The sequence below is a fragment of the Cydia pomonella genome, chromosome 1, assembly GCF_033807575.1.
Source record: "Cydia pomonella isolate Wapato2018A chromosome 1, ilCydPomo1, whole genome shotgun sequence".
NCBI lineage: Eukaryota > Metazoa > Arthropoda > Insecta > Lepidoptera > Tortricidae > Cydia > Cydia pomonella.
This window is the reverse complement of record NC_084703.1, coordinates 45285732-45309740: the sequence shown is the minus strand read 5'-3', so window position 1 is coordinate 45309740 and position 24009 is coordinate 45285732. Positions and strand designations below refer to the sequence as shown.

Below are 24009 nucleotides of genomic sequence, written 5' to 3'. Positions count from 1 at the left end.
AAGGCTTGTGTTGAGGGTACTTAGACAACGATATATATAATAAATACTTAAATACATAGAAAACACTCATGACTTAGGAACAAATATCCATGCTCATCGCACGAATAAATGCCCTTACCAGGATTTAAACCCGGGACTATCGGCTTCCTAGGCAGGGTCAACCACTAGGCCAAACCGATTGTCAAAAGTCGGAGATAAACTTACTTAGGAAATAATGTATTTGATTACTGTATCCAGCAAAGGTGTCCAGGGAGTCGGTATTCGCACTATTTCCCCTCCGCCGAAGCAAATGCCCAACTGCATAGCATAGCGCAGTGCTTCCGTACATAAAAAGTAGATCAAAATGTGTAAGATTTGTCTTCACCGTGTGTCATTTTCTATGTGTTTAAGCCGTCATTACAGATTGGATTTTGTATGTAGTGAGCGAGAAGTGCACACACGTTTCCCTCCCGCAAAAAATGACAAAGATTTGTACGGTAAGCTATCCAATATCGGAAGCCGGTGTTGCTCAAAGCTTGAATGGGATTATAAAATTTATACAGTTAGCAAGTACTATAAGTGCATATGAGACATAATTTCTCATTCATTTAGTTTCATTACATTCCAACTAAAAATAGTGTTCACAATTTCATTCATTTTACATTACAAAAGCACTCACTGAACAAAGAGAACGCAGATGTTCTTATACAAACATGGCCGATGTTCATTCAAGTAGTTACATAGCAAACACAATGTTCCTATCTACCAAGCGGAGGCGACTCAAACCAACTGTTTGTCACTCCGCATCTAATGTAGCTATAAGTATAAGCACATATTTTTTATTGAACTTTACACAGCAGTTAACAGCACTTATGTGGTATTGTTAACATATTAAATTTTTAAATATATTATTTTGTGAACACAAAACAACACAACAAAGTTAAACTATAACATGAACAACACCTTTAATAACGAAATCAGCGCCATATTTCATATCAATTATACCTATTTATTAAGCAATTCAAAAGGACTCAACTCCACGGTCAAACTAAATGTAATTTTATTGAGCTTGGTTAACCTACTATTGTAACATTTTTTAACAATCAATAAATTTTACAGTACAAATGGTGCTACTTTACCGCACTTAGCACTTTATGTGCCTTTGTACTATACTTCCTTCGGTCGTGTTTTAATTTATAGCCGATCGTTGCAAATTTCCTACTTATCGCACTTGTATCGTAATGTACTATAATTTACTTTGTCAGGGCTTTTACAGTGTGCATTTAACTGCGACTTACGGTTAGTTAGTTACTTTTCTAATCTCGGAAGGGAATGTTTAATTCCTTTCTGTTCTCGCTTCACATGACCGAGGAGTGCCGAGACGGAAACAGAAAGGGATACATATTTTTTTCACTTCTTCTGAGAAAAGAGATAGGTATACGTTTATTAATTTTAAATAATGGTTATTTGTACAAAAAGAAAATATACTTGAACAACCTAAATTACCTGCATACTTTCTTGAAGTGAAAGTTACATTGGCACATTTGAGTGTTCGACTCGCGTCTATTTGATCCATGCAACGATAATGCACAACCACGTCCAGTGATTAATCACTATTGTATATTAATCGTACCTTATGTTAATAGAACAATCGAGATGGAAAACACTGACTTGTTATTGTTATGTAACATTTACGTATGACGATTTAGAAATAACGAAAAATAATAATTTTAAAATATCGGGCGAGATTCGAACTTGCGAATTCGGATAACAGCCGGGTGCTCTACAAACTGAGCTATTAAAACTATATGGGTAGAATATTTGGTGCGTCCATTGGTCCTCAGTGAGACGGTGAGGGATGGGAATCATTACCCTCTGTGCCCGCTACGTTCACGCGAATATTTCAGTTAGAAGTTAATAGCAGTAAGCAGCTTTTGATACTTTAATGAAATGAAAGGAGTACACCGTGTGGATGCTGCCCTTGCCGGTGTCATCGGACGCACGCAGAGGCAGCACCCACCCGCCATTCATGGAATCTAAAATTTCACAAAATCCTTTATCGTTATAGCCTAGAGCAGTGGTGGGCAAACTTTTTTCATGGAAGCCAGAAAATTTTAATAAAACCGTGGAGGGCCGGATCTGCAGTATAAATACATTTTGATTTGAAACCGTTATCTCTCGAGCTATATACTAATTATTTCGAAGGACCGGCGGCGGGCCGGATGAAAGCCTTGCGCGGGCCGGAGCAGGCCCGCGGGCCGTACTTTGCCCACCACTGGCCTAGAGCCTTGCCTACACTGCATTTACAAGAGTCAAGTTGTATTAAGAGTAATTTAGTAACCCTTCTATTTTTCCTTTACTAAGGCGGTCTTCAAATTGGATGCGTATCCTTATTCCGCTGCGGTGTGCGAACGGGAAACCGCTTAGCTAAGTGGATAGCGCAGTCTCGCTCACACACCTTGTGCCCAGCACTGGGAAAATTGCAAGCAAAAGTCACAGAAGTGCCATTACTAATTTGGCCGGGATCTGTCACTATTGACGTACGAGCTATTTAAAGAGTTTGGTGTCTCGAAAGAATATTCTTGCGTAATTGTTATTTACTAAACAATTATTTGTTTAAAGAGGTGTATAGTCTGAGAGAATAATATGTCTCTGAATTTGATTGCCGAGCTAGAAGACGTCATCAGTTGTGGGGTAACTGGCTTATAAAACGTCAAATTTTAACAACCAAACAATTGTTCATATTAGGAGCGATATCTACATGCTGTCAAAGAAGCACGCATTTTACAGACTGTACATCTCTTCTATAATTACTAACTCTTTGTTGTTATTTACTAACATATTGGAGACTAACACATATGTGCGTTTACTTTTATACCTAGCTAGTAAAAATAACTATACCAACTGGCTTGGATCAATCAACGAGGCAGCGCGTTAATGACTGTATCTGTCTCTTTCATTGGGGACATAAAGCCAGGAAATTAGAAAGAAACAAATGATGTCGTGCTGCGCGAAACTTGCGAGTCTTGCGACGGAAAATATGACCAGAGTTTTACCTTCTATTTCAATAGGGTTGGCCGGGCAAGTATTTACCAGACGGCGCCAGCATAGCATTACCGTGTCAATCACTAGAATTATATCAACATTTGTTTTATTTTTCTGATTTTTTTGTCCTGGATTAAACCAAATCTCATGGAACTAAACTTGAGACAGGTGCAACCTATGATGGCGCCATCTATACTATCCTTTGACAGTTAAATACCAATACCCTGCAATATGCTTGTGTTTAAAAAATTGCTAGTCAGATCCCTTGGCTAAATCATTAGCAATGTTTTATACTGAAATGATACTAAAGATAGATAGTTTATTTTCCTAGTAAGGCATATTACAATGCGCTTATGAACTTCAAATAAAGCTACGCCGGCTCTAACCATACACCTCTGACCCGAGATAATTTAAATCCATCCTAAATTGTAGGAGGGTATCCCAATATGGGACCGGCAAGAAACTCAGCGGACTACTGTAGTATATATGCAGGTAAACGATGTATAATTGAGAATAAATGAAAATTACACGTTTTTTTTTATATCGCGCTGTCTTTTTATAATTTTAGTTTATTGTCTGGCCTTGCAAATACATAAAGTCTAGTTTCTGTATCTTGAAAAAGAGATTCACGAAGACGCGTGCCTTGACTCATATTGTCATGTTATTAAAGGTTAGATTTGACTAATCTGCGCGTCATCGTGGATGACACGAACTATAAAGCCATACATAATACGCCCGCAGATTATTGTTTACGTGTGATAGTGATTATCACACCATTTTAATTATTGTAGTGATCTAATAATCATATGAAATCCAAACGTAACAGGTAAATAACCACTAAAACAAATCCTTTTTACCGAAAATTTGTTAGTCACAAAACACCAAAATGAAACCTTGCCGCAGTTTCGGAGAACAAATTTAGTTACCGACCTGTTACTTTTTATATTATATTACGTACTTACTGAATGTAAGCATATATTTGTATATATTTAAAGTTTAATCTCAGTGATAAGTATGACATTTTAGAAGTCCCATTTTAGGTGATTCGAGAGAAGAATCTCTTCTCCTCCGCGTCTTGGAAAGTTGTATAAATAAGTAATTTATGTATATATGCCTTAAGTTGTTTTTAGAACCAATTTCATCCAACCATAATGCATAACAAGCTAACGTTTAGACCACAACAGTAATTATTTATAATGTGTACGTTTCGGTATTTTCCGTAAAGTGTAGTAGTAATATTAGTCCTCCATTATTAGATTCTCCGTATCAATTTGCGGATTTTTTGTTCGGTAATTTGATAATAACTACCTTTATTCGAGATACTTCATGCGCAAACACGCGTAGTTTGGCTGCTGAGTAACTACAAAGTGGAAGTATTTGTAATATATACCTATATGTATTTATATTAATTTACTTATTAAAACAATAGGCATTCAGATGAATGTTAAAGCCTATTTCAATCCAACGTTAAGGTTCGCATTTATTAATTATGGACATATATTTAATAATTTATCTTATAAATCAATTAGGTTCATAAGAACTACTATTCTAAATTGTATGCATAGACATCACTTACTAAATAACGTGCCTAGGACGTCAGAACGGGCACATATATAAACATTAATATCTCGGAGACCATTCTTTTCTCGGAAACTCAAAAAATGCGCATTTTACCAGAGATTGGGAGAGACATTTTTCGCCCCCAAAAACCCCCATGCCTATAGCCATTTTCATCGAAATCGTTAGAGCTGTTTCCTACATCGCCGAAATATATGAATATACTTACAAGAATTACTCTCTCTTTCGTCAAAAAAAAGTTGCCGGTATACTTTACTAAAGTATATTATATGTAGAAAGATATTATATGGGACTGGGCCGGTCACGTCTACCGCATGCACCCAGAGAGGTGGGCTAGCATAGCCACCAAGTGGATGCCGGTAGAGGGACGTGGACGGGGCAGGCCCAGGCGGAGATGGCGGGATGACCTGGACAGCTTCCTGAACAACTGACCGGAGGAAACACCAAATGTGGACATTCAAACAGGCTATTAAATTTTTTTTTTATCTACAGTCCTACATGTGACCTATCTTTGCCTACTTAACTGATCGTGTACTTAGCAGTGATTGTACAGGCCTTTAGTATAGGTTTTTGCGCGAAAGTACTATACAGGCTTAACGTTAACGCACCTACGAGGTCAAGGGAATATGCGTTTTATGTTATAAATAATATTTTTTGAGGGGATTTTTTGTACGTATTACTGGTATTGTGTCATTGACGAGATCTGGCAAGCTTTACCGTGTTTACGTTGATCTAAGACGAAAAAGAGAGAATGCTACTTTATATAGGTAGTCAGTGCAAAAGAGACACAACCAGTGACCATTTTGAACATGTTTATCAAAGCATCCATTTGCTGGAAGGTAATGAAAAATATTTTTTTCGGACTACAAAATACGAAAAAGAAAACATTTACCGTAAAGTCGGTTTACATGACCCTTTTTTCTTGTATTTTTTTATATACTTCTAGATCATTACGTTTCTATCCTTGATCCGAATTTTTAGTTACGGTTAGGTGCATCTTAAGGATACGTCGGATAAGTAAACGTAAAAAAAAAGTAAAAAAAAACCTTCTGTGTATTTTTTTTTATTTTTTCATTTTTGGGCCAAAGTTGATCTTAGATGCGGGTAAGTTTGAACTTTATATTTATTTTCATACAGAAAGTCCCACTATTAATCTAAACAACAAAGAAACCCAAGAAACCTCTTTAAGGTAGGCTAGCAAATGAAACGAATCAATTTTTGATACAATATTTGACATTTATTTGAGCAAAAATCAAACAAAAATAAATTTTTCAGTTCTGAGATAGAATAAAAGTTGTTCAAATTTTAACAAAACCTTAATTAACAGCCTGTTAATGAGAATCATCATTAGAATTAGTCAACATATACGATAATAATCACCTTTATTAGTGACAAGTATATGGTAATATTTTACCTCTAAGTAAAATAAAAGTACAAAATCTCAGTCAAGTAAAACTTAATACTGAAAACGTAACAAATTCTTAAATCACAGCATTTTCACGAGAATAATCGTTGGAAATAGTAGGGTAACAATTCGTTTTTGTAACTTAAGACTCACTTACACTTATTTTAAACCTATGGAGAGCAAAAACTCACAACAATCATGAAAAACTTAAAATGTAGATACCAGCACTTAGTTAATTCAGTCTTTCAACGAAAACTATCATTGGATTAACGAAAACTATCAACTGATCTTCGTCTAAAATGACATAATCGTATGATTATGTCATTTTAATACGATAGGTACAATCAATGGGTATTACTTGTAGGCTAGCTACCCGCGGGCTAAAGTTCCCCGAAATGGGAGACAATGTTTACTATGATTATACTAACGAACTTTATGTTTCTAAGAAAAGACTAAATAAGTTTTTATTGTAATTGGAGTATTCTCAAAGACATGCTTTGTATCAAGATATAGGTATTAGTAAGCTAACTTACCTTATTTCGCTGTTTTAACCAAAAGTTTGCAGACACCATTTATGTACGCACGTCTCACCTCACGCTTGATCGATACTGACAAGTTGAAACCTGCGCAAGCAACTTGGAAACGGTACCACGTCGCGGGTAGGTAGTGCCATTTATGATTTTAGAGCGAAACTGCTACGATCGGACGTCTATTGGCTTTGTGGCGGGATGTTAAATCTTTTTAATTTTTTGGGACAATCTTTACCCTTAGGGCTAAAGAAACCCGGTTTTACGGTATTATGTTATCATGTGTGGGATGTGTTGTCATGAAATGTGAAGTTATTTTGTAGAATAAATATTGATACTCACAATTTTTTTCGTTGTAGGAAAACATTATGAGGATATGTATGCTACATCAGCGAGGAAATTGAAAGGTGTGTGCAAGTGAGAATTCGATCCGGATGCACGGACTAGCGTGAGGGCTAGATTTAGGTAATAAAGACGACTGACCTTGAGCCACCTGAAAAGTAGTCACGTTTTTTTGTTTTGTAGTCTGCTTCTTTCGCACTCATGAAATATTCATATACGTGATGCTTCCCTTTTGCATACTTCAATTATCTTTAAGCGTTTTCTTGATTTGTGGGCCCAGTTAACCAGTAGAAAAGGAAGGAATTAAAGCATTATCAGAAGTTTCCAAGCAACCTTGTTTAATATATAGATCTATGATGCTTACATTGTACGGTCAATTTGTCACACACTAACCACAATCTGGTTCCGAAGGTTAGAACCTAGATAATAAGCGTCATGTGATGCCCTGACATCAGGAAAGGAAGTGGAGCGGATATAGGAAGGTCTTAGGAGCTTGGAATAGTGGGCTGAGGTTAATATGTCATTATCTGTGAATGTTATTGAAGTATTCAATGGTAGAGACAATTCCTATAATAAACGTAATAGTACACTCGAATAAGTCTACATTGCGTTATGGTTAGTGCATTTTACACACAAATTACAGGTTTATATAGATGATAGTGAGCTGTAAAAGTGCTTACCCACTTAATTAAGAGGCTGTCAACACCCAATGTCCTTGAAATTGATGTTACTTAAACAGTTTTTTAAGAAAGACTATTTGTTTTAGTCAAGTAAGAAAAATATATGTTCATATTAATTATATTTCAAAGACCTTGGTTGTACTCGATACATGATTGAACGAAATCGGCTCGATAGAAAATAATTGCAAAGATTGGTCTTAAAATCACAATTAAACGGTTCTATGTCTTTATTGTTTTGACTTATGGGTCTGCAATTAAAATCACAATTTCAAAACATTTATATCTAAACCGCTGTTGAGTAAAATATTACACTAATAATCCACTTTTTTTTATTTAAATAATTTTCTTATTATTCCCTTGCCCAGGCCCAGTAACATGCGACAGTGCTATCTCATTTACTCCGATACAAATAGACTGTGTGCGCGCTTTAGGTATTGACAGCCTCTTAAAGGAATTCAAGTTGTCAAGTCGAGCAAAACTAAGAGGCACGGCTGTACCCTACTTTTCTCGAAGCTGTTCAGGGCCTTTTCAACCTTTTGTAATTTTGTGCTCGCTAAAGCGAGAACCATGAATTTTCCATGACATATAGGGCATAAAATGGATTTGATATATCAATAACATTTAATTTGAACTTGTAGTTTAAGAACGCCAAAGCTTGTTAGTTTTTCTACCGATACACTCACATACTGGCTCACGAACATTTCTAAGGTTCTCACGAACATCAATTCTGGTTCGTACCTGGTGCAAAATGCCGTCGCCATTCAACGTGACAATGCGGCTAGCGTTATGGTTACCTTTGCGCCGGGGACAACTCGGGGGGGTCTTTTTGACTAGACTTAAGTTAGTCTTAAGTTTTGTTTTTTTTTTTAAGTATTTTTTTGTGTTTATTGTATATAATAATAAATCACTCCCTTAGTGTTTGAAAAAAAAAAATCTAAGGTAGGTATTTATAGCAGACCCACAAACTCCAAATTTTAAAAATAATTAGTGGTTAGCTTATGAAGCCATAAAAAACAATTTTAGCGTGTTTTCATGAACCTATGACGCGAGCAAGATGGCGACTCAAGAGCACTTGTAATCAAGTTCATTTTGTCATAATAGCTCAATTACGGCTACCATTAAAGACAATGCCGACCGGCGATTTAATGCGAAAACGATGGAAATGAACTTACCCAGTTAAATAGCCAATTAAAGAACACTTGTCTTTCAAGAATTCGTATAAGGAAGACCTAGAAGTCCATAGAAATCATTTGGAATTGGAGATCATGATTGTATTGGTTTGGATGTAGCTTTTGCTTGGTAATCGATGGGAAACTATTAACTGGTTTGGAGGTAATGTGAGGTAGACTCTTCCGAAAACAGATGCTATTCTTATTGTATAACAAAAGATGAACACTAAAACAGGCGAGGTTTTAAAATATGTAGAAGAGCTAGTGTACACGAAAGCACATCGGTTAGAGGAGAGAAGGGCATGGCATTTTTACCAGTATGTCTTCTTTAGACATTCCTGTCACGCATAGATAAACTGTAAAATGACCTGTCGAACGCGCTATTTTTTGGACCGATACGACCTTGAAGAAAAGAGCGTACTCCATAGGCTATGGTGACCGTTTACCATAAGGTGGACCGTATATTTTGTTTTCCACCTCCTTGGCTTAAATAATCGTGTGCGCTAAAAACCGGTGCCCAATATAATCATGGATTTTGTATTTATTACTGTAAAATAACATTATTGTTTTCACCACATTATGCCATCATTCTGCAGTTTCTGCACCACATGTGACCCCGACCCATTAAAAAACTGGATCGATTTATTAGCACCAAAGAACAATGTCTTACGAAATTTCAACAATGATCTAATTAGTGCCATGAAACGCACAATGGTATTGCGAGAATGAATGGAACTTGTATCTCACGTATCCATTCGTTCAGTGATATACAGTTCAATACATGAATATGACCTAGCAATAGGTACCAAGAAAAAGCTAGTAAGCCTTACATATTCAATACGGTCTGACTTGATGATAGCATAGTTGATCAGTCAAATAGTGCAGTCTTTGATATCAAAATCTAATTTCTTAGAATTTCATCATCAGGGTCAGTTTTTATTTTTTTAAAGTTCCCTATTCTGTAAGTGCAATTTCACCGTATGTATTAATTATCATCAACTGAATAAGGAAAACGTATGCTATAAAAACCGAAAACGTATGTTTAAAAAAAACATTATTTTTTTTGGGACAAATTTTGATGTATCATCGTATGTATTTTTATACATACACAAATATTTATAAACGCCAGTATTTTAAAACTGAAACTCTATACCTACTAGGTTCGTATGAATAAGTGACCTAATTGTGTTATAACTTTTTACAATCCATTACTCCCGGGGATCAATATAGGCCTTTGTCAGTACACCTGCATGAAATAAGATCTTTTTCGAGCAAGTGTGATGAATAATAATCGTACAAGGAAGCAAGCAAAAGTTTTCAGAACAATATGTTTTACTTCTGAACTCAGTTCCTCGAATGCTGTGTCGACTGTGGAAGATTCGCTGTTCCTTCTTTGAAAATGTGCATATGCTAATAAGTTTACCTTTATGCTAAAACGAACTAAGTTGCAATGAGAGCCGAGATAGTTTCGACCTTATTGTATAGTTATTGGGTTTATAGTTGCTTGGCGATTTGTTTTGTTTGCTTCGCTCATATTGGCATGAGCAATTATGATGTAATTTGTTATGGCTTGCAAAAAGGCCTCACAGATTTTTATAGAGTCGGACCAAGACAAGTCTGTAACGGCTCTAACGATTTCGATGAAATGTGCTACATGAGGGTTTTCGGGGGCGGAAAATCGATCTAGCTAGGTCTTATCTCTGGGAAAACGCGCATTTTTGAGTTTTTACACGTTTTCCGAGCAAGCGCTGGTGGCTTAGCGGTAAGAGCGTGCGACTTGCAATCCGGAGGTCGCGGGTTCAAACCCCGGCTCGTACCAATGAGTTTTTCGGAACTTATGTACGAAATATCATTTGATATTTACCAGTCGCTTTTCGGTGTAGGAAAACATCGTGAGGAAATCGGACTAAGTAATCCTAACAAGGCCTAGTTTACCCTCTGGGTTGGAAGGTCAGATGGCAGTCGCTTTCGTAAAAACTAGTGCCTACGCCAAATCTTGGGATTAGTTGTCAAGCGGACCTCAGGCTCCCATGAGCCGTGGCAAAATGCCGCGTTGGTTCAATGAGCGGAGTTTATGAAAATTCGTACCGCTTTTTTACATCACAATACAGTTGCCAAAAATGTAATTAACAATCTAGAGGATTTTCCCTAGTGACTTGATTTACGATCAATAGAATAAAATCGCGAACATAGGTCTAAAATGCACCCTAAAAAAATGTAACAATTTATGCACATCAGCTTAAAATATGTAAATTGCTTCTAAAAATGCGCAATTTTATTTTTGAGGGCACTCATCGATTGCTTTTTTTGTTAAAACTTACAACAAATTAAAATTGCGAGGTGCGAGACGTGGGTGACATTACCAAGCTAAAATGGAATTGAGCGGGACAAGTTGCCAGGCAGAGTGATGGCAGGTGTACCAAAATGTTGGCAGATTGGTGGCCGCTTTCGGATGAAAGAAGAGCCTGGCGTCCGTTGGCTCGTTGGGTGGATGACATTCGAAAAATCGCGGGACACCTCTGGATAAGTGGCGTATATGAAGAGAGGCCTATGCTCAGCAGTGACCGACTGGAGGCTAAAAATGATGAATGATGAAAATTCAAAAACATGATATCCGCGCGGTTCCGTGCACGCACATTCATATCGCACACCCTTACGTTCAATGAGCTCAGTTCTAAATAATGTTCTTAATGACCAAAATTGTTACTAGTTATTCAAAATTGCTTCTAGTTGATGTTTTCTGAATTATTTTTCTCACTGCACCCACATTCGAGAATTTCTGGTTTTCCTATGGTTGACTGGTAGAGAATGCCTTAAGGCATTAAGTCCGCCATTTGTACTCATTTTTATTGTGCGATAAAGTTTAAATAAATGAGAGTGAGAGAACAGGGGCCTTAAATGAGACAGGATCGCAGGATGCAGGCTAGCCAGGCTACGTACGTAGTATATGGCTGTTGAATCCACTCCGGCGCATGCCAGTTGAATATTTATACGTATCACGCTCCCTGAATCGACAAACTCTTGTCTCAATTAGGTATTCGGATGGTACAAGGCCGTACACAGTGCATTCCTGTATGTAATAAAGACAGACTGAACGATAATATATATTAATATACCGTAGGATACCGATAGATATCACACGTCAACGATACCGATATAGATATAGCTGTTTGTCTAGCACCTGCATTGTGATAGCCTTGCTATAAGATATCAATTATAGCTTCATGTGTGTACTCTGTGAAATGGTACGTAAAATATATTGTAAGATGCGTCGCTATAAAATATCTTTTGGTATAATATCAACCCGTCTGTGACGGGCCTTATAAACAACGCTCCTAATAGGCCTAACCAAGATTACAATTGTTGATCGCAAATACCAATCGAAGCTTATGAAAATACAACATTACTATCTTCACCACTTTATGTGTACGGGACCATAAGCGCATGGGGACGTCTATTTAACCGTTTTTTTACTGATCATGTTTTTTGCGTTGCGTGTATAGAAGTTGTGGACGGTGATAATCCAACAGGCGGGAATTAATTCTTGTGACGGTGTAAGCGATGCGTGATGTCTTTGAGAGGCTAATAAGATGGCGCTTTAATATATAAGTACATGCCTAAAATGTCTTTCAAATTGCAAATTAATGCCGGGGCCACACTAACGGGAAACGCCGTTGATTGTCGCGATAATGGACGTTTTTCATACGGCCACACTGGGATTATCCCGTTTCCCGTTATTGTGGCCCCGGCATAATGTATATTTCGTCGTCTCAATACAGACAACTCAAGGTTTTTCGCGCTTTAACATGAGACGAGCACGAGACATGCATTGGATTTAATATTTTTGTTTCATGGCTATTTGCGAAACGAACGAGAAGGGAGAAATATAAGGAGAACAACGCACGGCTCTGGAAAGAAAGATGGCGGTGGCGTACAGAGCAAGTTGTTGAACATTGGATTTTTTTGTTACAGGAGAACCTGTCAGAATGGGAGCGCGGCGCTCTAGAAGTGTCATCGCCCGCGCTGGTAGCGGGCGTGGCGCAGCAGGGCCGCAAATGGGGCGCGCGCAGCGCCACCGCGCAGCACACGCGTGACGACCAGGCTCCGCCTAGGGCCAACGCTACTCAAGCTTGCAAGCTACTAGTGGTAAGTATCATTCATTAGTCTCAGCCTTCGTGTCGTTCACGAAACGCATGCTTCGAGTCAGTGCTTGGACACCAGGTGCCGTCGAGAGCCAACGCTACTCAGGCGTGCAAACTGCTTGTGGTACGAGTCATTCTTGTGCTATCTCGAAAGGGTCAGCTTTTGTCTCGCTCACAAAACGCATGTTTCGAACCTGCGCTTGGACATCAGGTGCCGTTGAGAGCCAACTATTCTCTTTTTGTCTCTGTGCTGCTTTGTCACGTAAGCCTGCAAATCCCTTATACTAAGTCATATTATTAATTAAATGACTACACTTGAGACGCAGATACATATTTTGACACAATATCATTTCAACGCCGTAGATTATATCCACTGGCTTGATATTTTTCGATGAACTCTATTACCTAAGTAATACAGTTATCAGTTATACTTAGTTATTAAAATTTACTGCTGGTAATGGTAACCTACAGCTGCCAAAAGCTATCTACCCTGGCCATGGAACGCATGGCTAAGATAAACACTTGCACGTTGCGTTGTAATGTACCGATCGAATGTTGTAATGTGACGTGTGCGTGCACAGCTCCAATATTTTAGCGCACGCGCACGTGCTCATCTATGTACACGTAGCCGATATACTCTGTCCTAGACTTGAAAGTAATTAATCGCTTATCTTTGATTACGTTAGAGATAACTTAAATTAGGTGCTATGCGATAATGCTACTCTAAAATTTGATGTCAACACGAAAAAATGATTAATTTTCTATGATGCAATCATACTTATGTCCTTCGTACCTGCTTTACACGGCCCTTATTTTGTAATTGTTTGTGTTTCCTCTTCCAAACAAATTATGGAGACACTGACAGAATAGAGAGTCACTACGTACAGAAATTTCCGTCTGGGATTTTTACGATTTTCATAATATTTGGTTGGTTTGAAGAGGTTCTCTTCCTGGACGGAATAAAATCAATATCACAAGTTGTCTCATGTTTAAAAAATGTATGTAATATTTCATTAAGTTACGAAAATTCCAAACGTTTACATATCTCAGAGGAAGAGATTTTCGGACATACACTGAAATTGCACTTAAGTGTACTCGTAATATTATATAAAATAGGGAAGTCTAGATATATCCACTAAATTTTATCAAAAACTGACGAAATAAAAACTACGGTACGTCTAACAAATCCGATGTTTAACATTGAATAACATGACGCATCGTCGGTCAGAGTAGGTGATTCTCACGTATTGAATGTTTTCTTTTTTATTATTATAAACTGATTGGCGATAGGTCCTAGTCACACCTGATGCAAAGGCAGGGCCTAAGATGGAGCTCAACGCTTCAGTGGTTTTAAAGAGACCGAGGTCATATTTATCAGGGAATACAGATGGCCGGAGAGCATTCCATTATCTTATCTTTTTTATTAGCTTAAAATCTAAGTGTTCACGAGGTTTACATGGCGGTGGCGGTCTCCTCAGTGTACTTGTCTTTGCCGAGCGCCGCGAGACGGCCCTTCGCTCTGCGGTCGACCAAACCAAGAGGGGGCAAGGCAAACCGTTTTGAGCGAAAAAATGCAACGTTTACCACGAACGGGTGCATTCGCTCCCCGCGCGTCCGATGATGGAAAGGGGAAGGTGGGATCAGGTCGTGCAGTTCCTGTGCGCACTCCCCGGAATGTATCCGATAGAACACCGATAGGAAAGCGACTCGACGGCGATGCTCAAGGCTCTGTAACTTTGACTTGACAGATGGGTCATCGCCAATCGCGTGTATAGTAAGAAAAACCTATTTATACCTACATCACGCTTGCTCAATAATGGCGGACCTTAATGAATACTACTTATTGATGGCGGTAATTGTCCGAGGGTCAATTGGGGCCAAGTGGGGAATTGGACCTCTACGTTCCTTTGTTTACGTACCTTGAGAGGCCTCGGACAGGTCTGGATGGAACTTTGACTGGTTGTAGTAGTAACGTTGGGATTTGACAACACTCATAGTGTCGGACGAGAAATGCCACCTGAATAAAATATGTAACTGCTACATGCTGTCATGTCAGATTGCAAACAGTAAAATTGTTATTCTTCTTTTAAAAAATGGCTTCCATCATGAAGATTTCGCGCACGTTGTTCGGTAATTGCTTTTAGTAAGCAAGCTGGAATTTACAAATAGCCTTGATACCTATAGATTGCCGGGTGTTGACTAAAAGTGGTTAAACGTCTCAAGGCTAATTCTTCACTAGCTCCACACTTCCATGTTAAATCATTACATAGAATGCTATATATTAAACTTTAAAAAACATTAATGACCAAAAATCAGTAAAAACTATTTCGGACTGTAGGCCCCTGCCGGGCTAGTACATAATTGGTCGCGCCAATCATATGCTAGGGCCACTGGTTCATCAGGGTTGGAGAAAGCAGGTGTATGTGTACATTTACATTAGCTCCACCAAATTGGTTACACTTAATACTCTCTCAGATAAGTACCACTACTTTTTGTGTCCCAAATAACTTCTCAGATTCTCCTATCGGCTGTTCCTCGCCAAGTACATGGCCTCAGTATACTTTTATTAACCAGTTTTTTTTACAGTACATAGGCGACGCCATAAAACCAATATGGCGCATGAACCTCTGCGGCGGCAACGCAGCGGCGGTGGCCGCGCGCGCCGGTACCAAACTGCTGCCACCTAAGATCAAGATTGTGTGGAACCCGCCCACGTCACCTTATCAGCACACCGAGAAGTTGAGGCTTGTGGTCACGGCGGTAAATAGTGGTAAGTTTAACCAGCTGGTTATTAACTATATAGCCCACACGGTTAGAAACTCCTTCCGGGGTATTCTACTTTGTCGGAGACGTGACGTGTATAACAGCTACCTTTATAAGCTGTAGACATATACCGTTGAATTAAAACCTTAGTTATCAAACATTATCTTACCAAATATCCGCTTCTTAGCTTTATCAGTAGGCCTAGCACATGATTGGCGCGACAGTATCTAGCGGCGAGATAGACTACCCGTCTTTTTCTAACTATGTTAATTAAAGCGGGACGGGTAGTCTATCTCACCGCGAGAAACTGTCGCGCGAATCATGTGCTAGCCCGGCAGAAGCGTTAAAAAAAGAACGGCAACTACAGATACACTTTTCTGGAATGCCCCCGCCTTCTTCTGGACTTCTTAGTTTCGTGTCTTAATGAAACTTTGGTAGGGTAGTTTGGAATCATTTTCATGTAAAAGGTGAGCCAGGGTGCAGAGAACGTAAGAAACTGCTTACAGATATACAGTGACCCACTTACATACGCTGACTACCCCTGCTTCGAAGTCGAAGAGTGACACTGAATATGCTAGAGCTAAATAGCTCACCAGAATTAATATAGGACCAAAAATGATGAAAAGAATTGTAGTATAATGAAGTAGACCCAGTTAACATAAATGCCGGGTTCCGTTATTTAATATCGCATAATACAGCATCATCTCAATATCACATAAGTCATCAGGGATATAAAAAACCCACAAAACTTACAGATCCAACCGCCCGTAAACTTCGCTGGGACCGTAATTTTAAATGCATGTTTTAAAAACCTACAGACTGTAAAACCTTCCTTAATAACTGATCCTATTTTAATAAACACCTTTAATTCCAGGCTCCGTATGCAACAACGAATCTCAATTCATCTGCGGCATGACCAGCCTCTGCATATCCTCCTACCTAGTCTGCGACGGCGTTCGCCATTGCCCTGGAGGCGAAGATGAAGATACGTCAGCATGCATGCATAGGAGAGACCCACCACTCCTTGAACTGCTTAGGAGATTCGCTGCCAGGAACCAGGAGTTGCTAGGCCTGGATCAGAACGATGGGATGACGAAACCTTCTGTCATAAGTAAGTTTACAATGTTATCCTCTATTCTCAAGTTTTAAACATTGCCCTGGGGGATGAAGATACTTCAGCGTACATGCATAGGAGAGACCCGCCTTTACTGGAACTGCTTGGGAGATTCGCTGCCAGGAACCAGGAGTTGCTAGGGCTAGATCAGAGTGATGGAATGACGAAACCTTCTGTGATAAGTAATTTTATACTGTTATCTATCTTCCTGCGTCAGTTTTTAAGCACTGCCCTGGAAGCATAGGAGATACCCACATATACTAGAATGCTTAGGAGATTTACTACCACGAACCAGGAGCTGCTAGGGCTGGTTCAGAATGATGGGATCACGAAACCTTCGATCAAACGTCCTTGTATTCATATTCAAGTATTAGTATTAAGCATACATTGTCATAAATATTACAGCTACACAATAATCATTACACTATATTAATACCAAGTAGGCAAATTTGGAAAATATTTACAGTATAACATAAAACAATAAATAGTAATTTAATAATAACACAGGTAAGGAGTAAATAATAAAAATCTGTAGAAATAAGAAATAAAATAAAATATCAATACATGTCAAAATCTTCTATCTTTGTACCGTGAGTTGAAACCCTTGAGTGTCATACGAGCTCTTGCTACTAATAAAAAATAAGTTTACCTATATTTAACTATTTTAGTAATTAACTATTACAATTTTTTTGACGCGGCCAGTTCTGTTCAGGCCAATGCCGCTCAAAAAAATACTTCTGTCGGTAACACATAGGGCTTCTTCTGCAATCTGTTTTAGGTTTAAGATCATTTATTCTCACACAGCGCACAAATAACTTAAATATTTCATTTAACTTAACTAAAACAGGTAGTTTTACAAAATACTTATTAATAACCGGCGATAACGCACGAGTATCTATGCGAAACAAATTTACAATTGGGTACACAGAAAGGATAATACTAGATGTGGCATGCATACATTGAGCGTAGTTGAGTATAACATAGGTAAGTTGCGTTACTTAGGTCCATAAATGTATTTTAAATTCTTATGTGCATTAAAGAAAAAAAAAAAAATTATAACCATCCCTACATTTATAGGTACTCCATATAACTTTAGCGGTATAATTTAGCCCAGGTGATTTGAAACTTTCAGTGAAGATCACCGAGAGCGAGCAGAAGTCCAACGCGTTCCTGGAGTTCGCGGCCGCGTTGAAGCCCTACGGCCCGTGGAGTTATCTCGTGGTCGGCATGCTGGTCTGCGCTACTATCCTTATGTTCTGTCTCGCGTGGGGTAAGTGAGACACCAACTAGTTATTTAAAAGACCGCTAGAAGTGTCGTAATGCCTGGCCAGTAATATATGATCTTTGTCAAGAGGGCGCTGTTATTTTCATGTATATGGTGACAGTTCAGTTTAGTATGAAAAAATGAGTTCCAATGAAATTCCGCAACATGGCGCGGGATCATTATACTGGTGAGGCTTTAAAAGACAAGTCAATACAAAAGTTCCGTTACTTTACAGATGGTAGGGGAATTGTGCGTTTAGATACACATGTTCTGCCTTGCATGAGCTAAGCCTCCCCCCACCTATTTCTATTATCGCTAGAGGCGCTATACAATTCTGTAGGTATTATTTATCGCTACACCCTGGCTAGCTATCGTAAATGAAATGCCTGTCACTACCTATAGCATATCTTTAACTTGTAGTGGTTTCATTATTTTCCAACACACGCAAAGAAAACTATGTATCGAGTTCATTTTTTCAAACCATCCATTTGTTGTATGTAGTTTTGTTGAATTTCCAAGCCACGGGTGCCTCAACGAACTTCGCCTTCAGTCTAGCATTGTTTTCTATAACAATTATTTTTATTTCCAGAATGCTGCTGCAAGCGCTCCAAGCCGTCCGACACGCCTATCAACATCCCAGCCTCCTGCATAGATCTCTCCCCGACCGTCACGGTCACAGCAACCTCCCAACACCTCTTCTCCCCTACTCCCACCTCCCCTCCCGAGTACGAACCTCCCCCGTCTTACTCCTCCCTCTTCCCTAGAGCGTATAAGTGCGAAGACCCCGTGCCACAGTGCTCGACGCAGCCCGATTAGGTTTTCAAATTAGGTACGAGGTTTTTAAGGTTTTTTAGAGAATTCGGAATGACATTTGTGGTATTCTTTGTCACAGGTGCGACTGACTTGTTCGAAATGATCGTGTCCCGACTGTGAGATATGTTTATACCTTTGCACCTAGGCATAGAGAAATATGTAAGCATAGAGTGCTCATTCTATCAGTTTTGGTACCAAAACGCTTACTATTTTCGTATTCGACATCTAGCATCGAGTAGCGGATTTATCAGTACTGCTACTTGACAATAGATGCCGCGACGAACGAAAAATTTAAAGCTCAACAATTTTCAGCTAATATAATAACAGGATTAACTGGAACTTTTCAACTCCTTCTGCTTGTAATATTAATTGTAAATTGTTGACACATACACTCGTGACACTAAATCTACTACTACTAAAAATCTGCTAGCTGGCGCTAGATGTTGATTACGATAATAAAAACGAATAAAAGATACTACCAAAGCCGTTTTGGTACTAATACGAACACTGATGTTTGGGGTGAGCAGTCTATGTTACTTATTTCTTTGTGACCTGGGGGCCTACCGCGAAAACCGAAATTCGTAAATTGCGGGGATCTTTCTCTTTTACTCTCACTAAGACGTAATTAGAGTGACAGAGAAAAATGCCCGCAATTGACGAATTTCGATTTTCCCGGTAGCCGCCCTGGGCAAGGTAAAGAGCCTTTGTAAAATGTGGAAAATGTAAACATACATAGTTTTGAAAACTGCTCGCTAGGGTGGACATGTGAAGGAGCGTTGCAGATAAAAGTCTGAGGAAAGAAAAAGTGACAGCTGGATAGCATTCTGCAGTTGCATTACTGCTGCAACCTTGACGCAGGCTTTGTTACTGGCAATATTTTGTTAAAAAAATGTTATAATCGCGACAGTAATACCTTGATCACACATACCGACCGAGACAGCAAATTGTGGGTGAGCAGGTGTTTTGCTTTTGCTTTTCCTGACGAGTCAGTTCACTTTCGAGAGATTTGTCAGTCCGTCAATATGAATAGCAAAAAGAAAAAATCCCCACCCACAGAACAATACTGGCAAGTAACGTGTGGTCGTATTCATAAATGTCGACCGGCGAGCGAGTCGGCGCGGGGTATGCTAAGAGGACTGCGGGGATGGGCACTCGGCCTAGTAAACATAAGGTCCGAGTGACTAGCTTGTCAGTTTGCCGAGCACTAGGCCGAGTACTCGTCACAACGCACACAAACCGAGCACTCGGCCGAGGCACTCTCTCGCCACTGTACTCGCGGTACGTGCGATCAGGGCATAAATCATTTTGTCGAGACTTCACATGGTCCGCGTCTAGATTGAAACAGTTATTCAGCTGCAGTTGTGACCGAATGTCACATTCACCAATGATATTTTACTTGAATGCTATAGTTTCCAAAGGACCTAATTTTCTTTGAAAACTTAGTCAAACCGGGCTTCTAAAAAATCTAGAAATCTCGATTGAATCGGAAATGTTATGTGATTTTGTGTTTGATATTGTCCTACGCTAGGGTCTGATTTTAAGATAGGCGTCGATGCCACGCATGTAGTGTAGGGTCATGGAAAAAATAATCGGAGGGCCTAGCGCGAAATACGAAAATCGAAATAACATTATCTGCCTCTCTTACTCGTATTGCTCTTACCTTACATTTTCGAGCGATAGAGAGACTGATTAGGAAATTTCGATTATGGTATTGTCTTGTTATGAAACGGAATTATGCCCAAACTACATGTCATTACATGGAATATTGAAAGTAATCTTATATACTGTAGAGATTATATTATAATTAGCGACTAAACCGTTGATACATATTGTAATATTGACCAATTGTACTCAAAACGAGTTCCTGTGACTTGCAAGTGTACTCACATGAGCAAAACTGACATATTACCCTTTAACGGAATAGTTTAAACTCTCAAATGTCTAAACTGCAGATGTTAAAGTTGCGGAAAGTAGGAAGTCTTTTTGAAATATCAAGAAATGTTCATAATAATTTGAAATTTTTCTGACGTAGCGTCAGTCGTTTAAATTCTTAAATAAGTTTTTCACTTTATTTTTTTGCATTACCTGATGCTACATGCGTGTAAATTGTAAATAATTAGTTAAGTATAAAGTACAATATCTAAACATCTATTCTGGGACCAAAACTGTGTTGATTTCAATTTCTTTGTATATCAAGATCTATTCTGGTGTATCAAAAATAACCGTAATAGCTGGCACTTAATTCGGTCTCAAATCTCAAATATAGCAAATGATTTTAAGTTATTTTTAAACACCTTGGACATTGCATTTTAGCAATAAGTTCGTTTAAAACAGTTAATTGTTTTAAAATGTGATGTCCAATTGGATATAGATGTTGGTATACAACAGTATGATCACCTAATAAGATGTTTTTTTTAATATTACACAATATATGAAACGCCATATATTACTAGAAAAACGCGATACTACTAGCGCCATCCAGTGTGGAGTAGCAACACCAAATATATATTGCTATTGGCGATGGCGCTACTGTCTCGCGTAACAACGAAGTTAATATGGAGCTATGTTAGTTCTATTTTTCGCCACCAGCGCTTTATGTTTGTAATTTCTGATTATTTCTTATTTGGTGATCATCTTTAACAGGTATAACTGCGTAGGTATAGATCGAAATGCCTGATTGTTTGTGCCTTAGCTGCCTTGTAATTACGTGTGTACATTTAGTTGTAATGATTAACGATTTAAAACAGGTATACGACTAATAAATACTGTACAAGTTGACTAGATTGATTGTTGTAAGTCGACTTAAGAAATATCGAACGGATGACTTATTGTATACTATACCTTTGTTACTTCTATTGATCTAACATGGTTCTTTTAAATCCCAAATGATAGCTAAACTCTGTTTTATATCCCAGAACTAAAATAACATTTTTGATTAGCTATTATAATCGGCAATCAACGTCAAAAGTTAAAATCAAAAGCATTGCGCACATTACCTGTTTTGGACTTATTTTATCCAAGAAAAATCACAGATCGGTTGGACATATTGGGGTATTTAGTATCTGACGGGGTTGAGAAGAAATAATTGACTTTGAAAACAGGGGCGAATGTGATTCATTACAAAAAAACTTGGAATTGTAAAAAGTAGGAAATGCCTTTGCATTCATTAACGTTTTGACAATGCTCAATCATACTGAAGTTGGTAAATAATAGTTTACTAAAATCAGAGTTCATTGTATGAAAAAAACTGTCAGTTTTTTCATATGCCTAATTACCTCATCTTATATTATAAGGAAGGCAAAAGATTCCTTATCAAATATCACATAGATTAATGAAACGACACACGGATAGACATCATTAATTACATCACAATTTGCATCGCATTACAACTACTATTAGGCAAAAGGAACCCTCAAAAAACCCTTAGTGCATCAGCCACCTTCTTGATTTCCTTTTTAACCCTTTGACCGCCAAAGACGACAATTGACTGACGCGATTACAGCATAATACATGATCGCGGCCGGCAAAACGGTCCACTTTGTCGCTTGCCATAAAGACTTGTATCTTTATACGAAAAACCTGTCAAGCCGTCCTTATGGCGGCCTTTTGCCGGCCGCGGTCACAAATATCAACCATCGTGCATTTCGACAAGGTCCTAGATGAAGCGCCGCACATGATAGGCATGGCGTTCAAGGGGTGTCCATATAAAGTTATTTGGTATTATTAGTGTCCATATTCTTAAGTAGTTGGAAAAACTATACCTGGCACATAACACAAGATCTGATTGAATCTCTTACTAGTCTTCATTATAGAAATATTTTCGTTTATAGTATTTTATTTGAATCTGTAGGTAAATAACTCGTCTCATGGTACGGTCAAAATATTAAACTAAGTAGAATCTTGATACTTTTAGTAACTTAATACAATTGTAAGTAGGTATAATTTTGCCAGCATCGATACACAAACTCAAAAGTAACTACAGAGTAGCAATAAAGACCACTCGTCTTTTTTTAAGTGTATGACTTTGAAAGGTACGGGTAATTTATGTCATGCGCTGGATATTGTCGCGGCGCACACGTGCTATAGTTCGTTATTATTTAGCAATCAAAAAAACAATCTTGACGAGTCTTTGTCTTTATAAATCATATACGAGTATTTACATTCATTTATATTAAGTAATTTTTAAAAAAGCGTTCTTCAATAATTTGCTATAAAAAGACACGTCAAGATTGTTTACCTTTTTTCTAATTCTAAAAAACGAACTAACAAACTATAAGCCTACTGATGTTTTAATTTATTCATCCAATTTGATGTGTAATTTTCACACCCAATTTGGGGCTAATACACGTAGATAACTTCATTGTATTCTTTCGAATTTTGATATAAATTAATGTCTTTTTTCCAAAAAAAAAAATCGAACGGGAGCTAATTATATGAAAAAGCAATTATTATACCTAATTTTCTACTTAAGTTCTTATGCTGACTGTATTAAAAATACGTTAAATGTAACTATTTAAAAATCGGCTACATGTCAATTGGGGTCAAAGATATTAAAGGGGAAAAACTCATTTACCCCACTGTTGCATTCACCCCAGTTGACACATCCGTTTCCTAAATTTCCTACAAGAAATTAAATTATATGGTGGCATGTAACTTCGAATATAAAAAAGTGATAATTAGTTAAGTAACTATGTATTATAGAAAAACAAATGATTAATACAAAATATTTATTTAATATTGATGTTTTATTTCCATAGTAAAAATTGTAAATAACTTTTCTTCCGAATCACTCAAATAAGTTGAACGTTAACCTCATCGTTTCATATTTTCAAAATAGGGAAGTCACTATTCACTATTAATTTAATATTCCTATTAGTTCCCAGTGAATGAATTAGATTAAAAAGTGCCACCCACTGGGGTCAACGTCAACTGAATCAGAAACAAATCCAGAAAATTAAAAGAAAGACCAAGACTACGCCGTTTACACGGACTCTCAGTCTGTACCCGTCTCTCTCGTCGAAATCGAGAGCACAGGGTACAGTGAGTCTTAGAGAGCAGCTAGGAGCTTTCAGTGCCGGGCGCCACGTTTCCAGTTCAAATGAACACACATACGTGTTCATGCCAGTGAATGTGTTCCGCTAGCCCCAATTTTTAACCTTTCATGTGTGTGTTGGCATAGAGAAACAAG

The 24009-nt window shown here is 38.1% G+C and overlaps 1 protein-coding gene across 2 annotated transcripts in view; it reads left to right on the top strand.

Annotated features, from left to right (window-relative positions):
- LOC133524928 (uncharacterized) overlaps positions 1 to 23556 on the top strand; it is a 93418-nt gene extending 69862 nt beyond the window's left edge. The window contains exons 3-7 of one of the 2 annotated variants that reach the window (XM_061861097.1): positions 12698 to 12871; positions 15454 to 15637; positions 16505 to 16741; positions 17877 to 18014; positions 18598 to 23556. In XM_061861097.1, the coding sequence (XP_061717081.1) occupies positions 12698 to 12871; positions 15454 to 15637; positions 16505 to 16741; positions 17877 to 18014; positions 18598 to 18824 (960 nt within the window). In that variant the 3' untranslated portion in view covers positions 18825 to 23556. Of the gene's footprint in view, positions 1 to 12697; positions 12872 to 15453; positions 15638 to 16504; positions 16742 to 17858; positions 18015 to 18597 lie in introns of both variants that reach the window. The other variant, XM_061861088.1, reaches the window with a different exon arrangement.
- Positions 23557 to 24009: the final 453 nt, after the last annotated feature.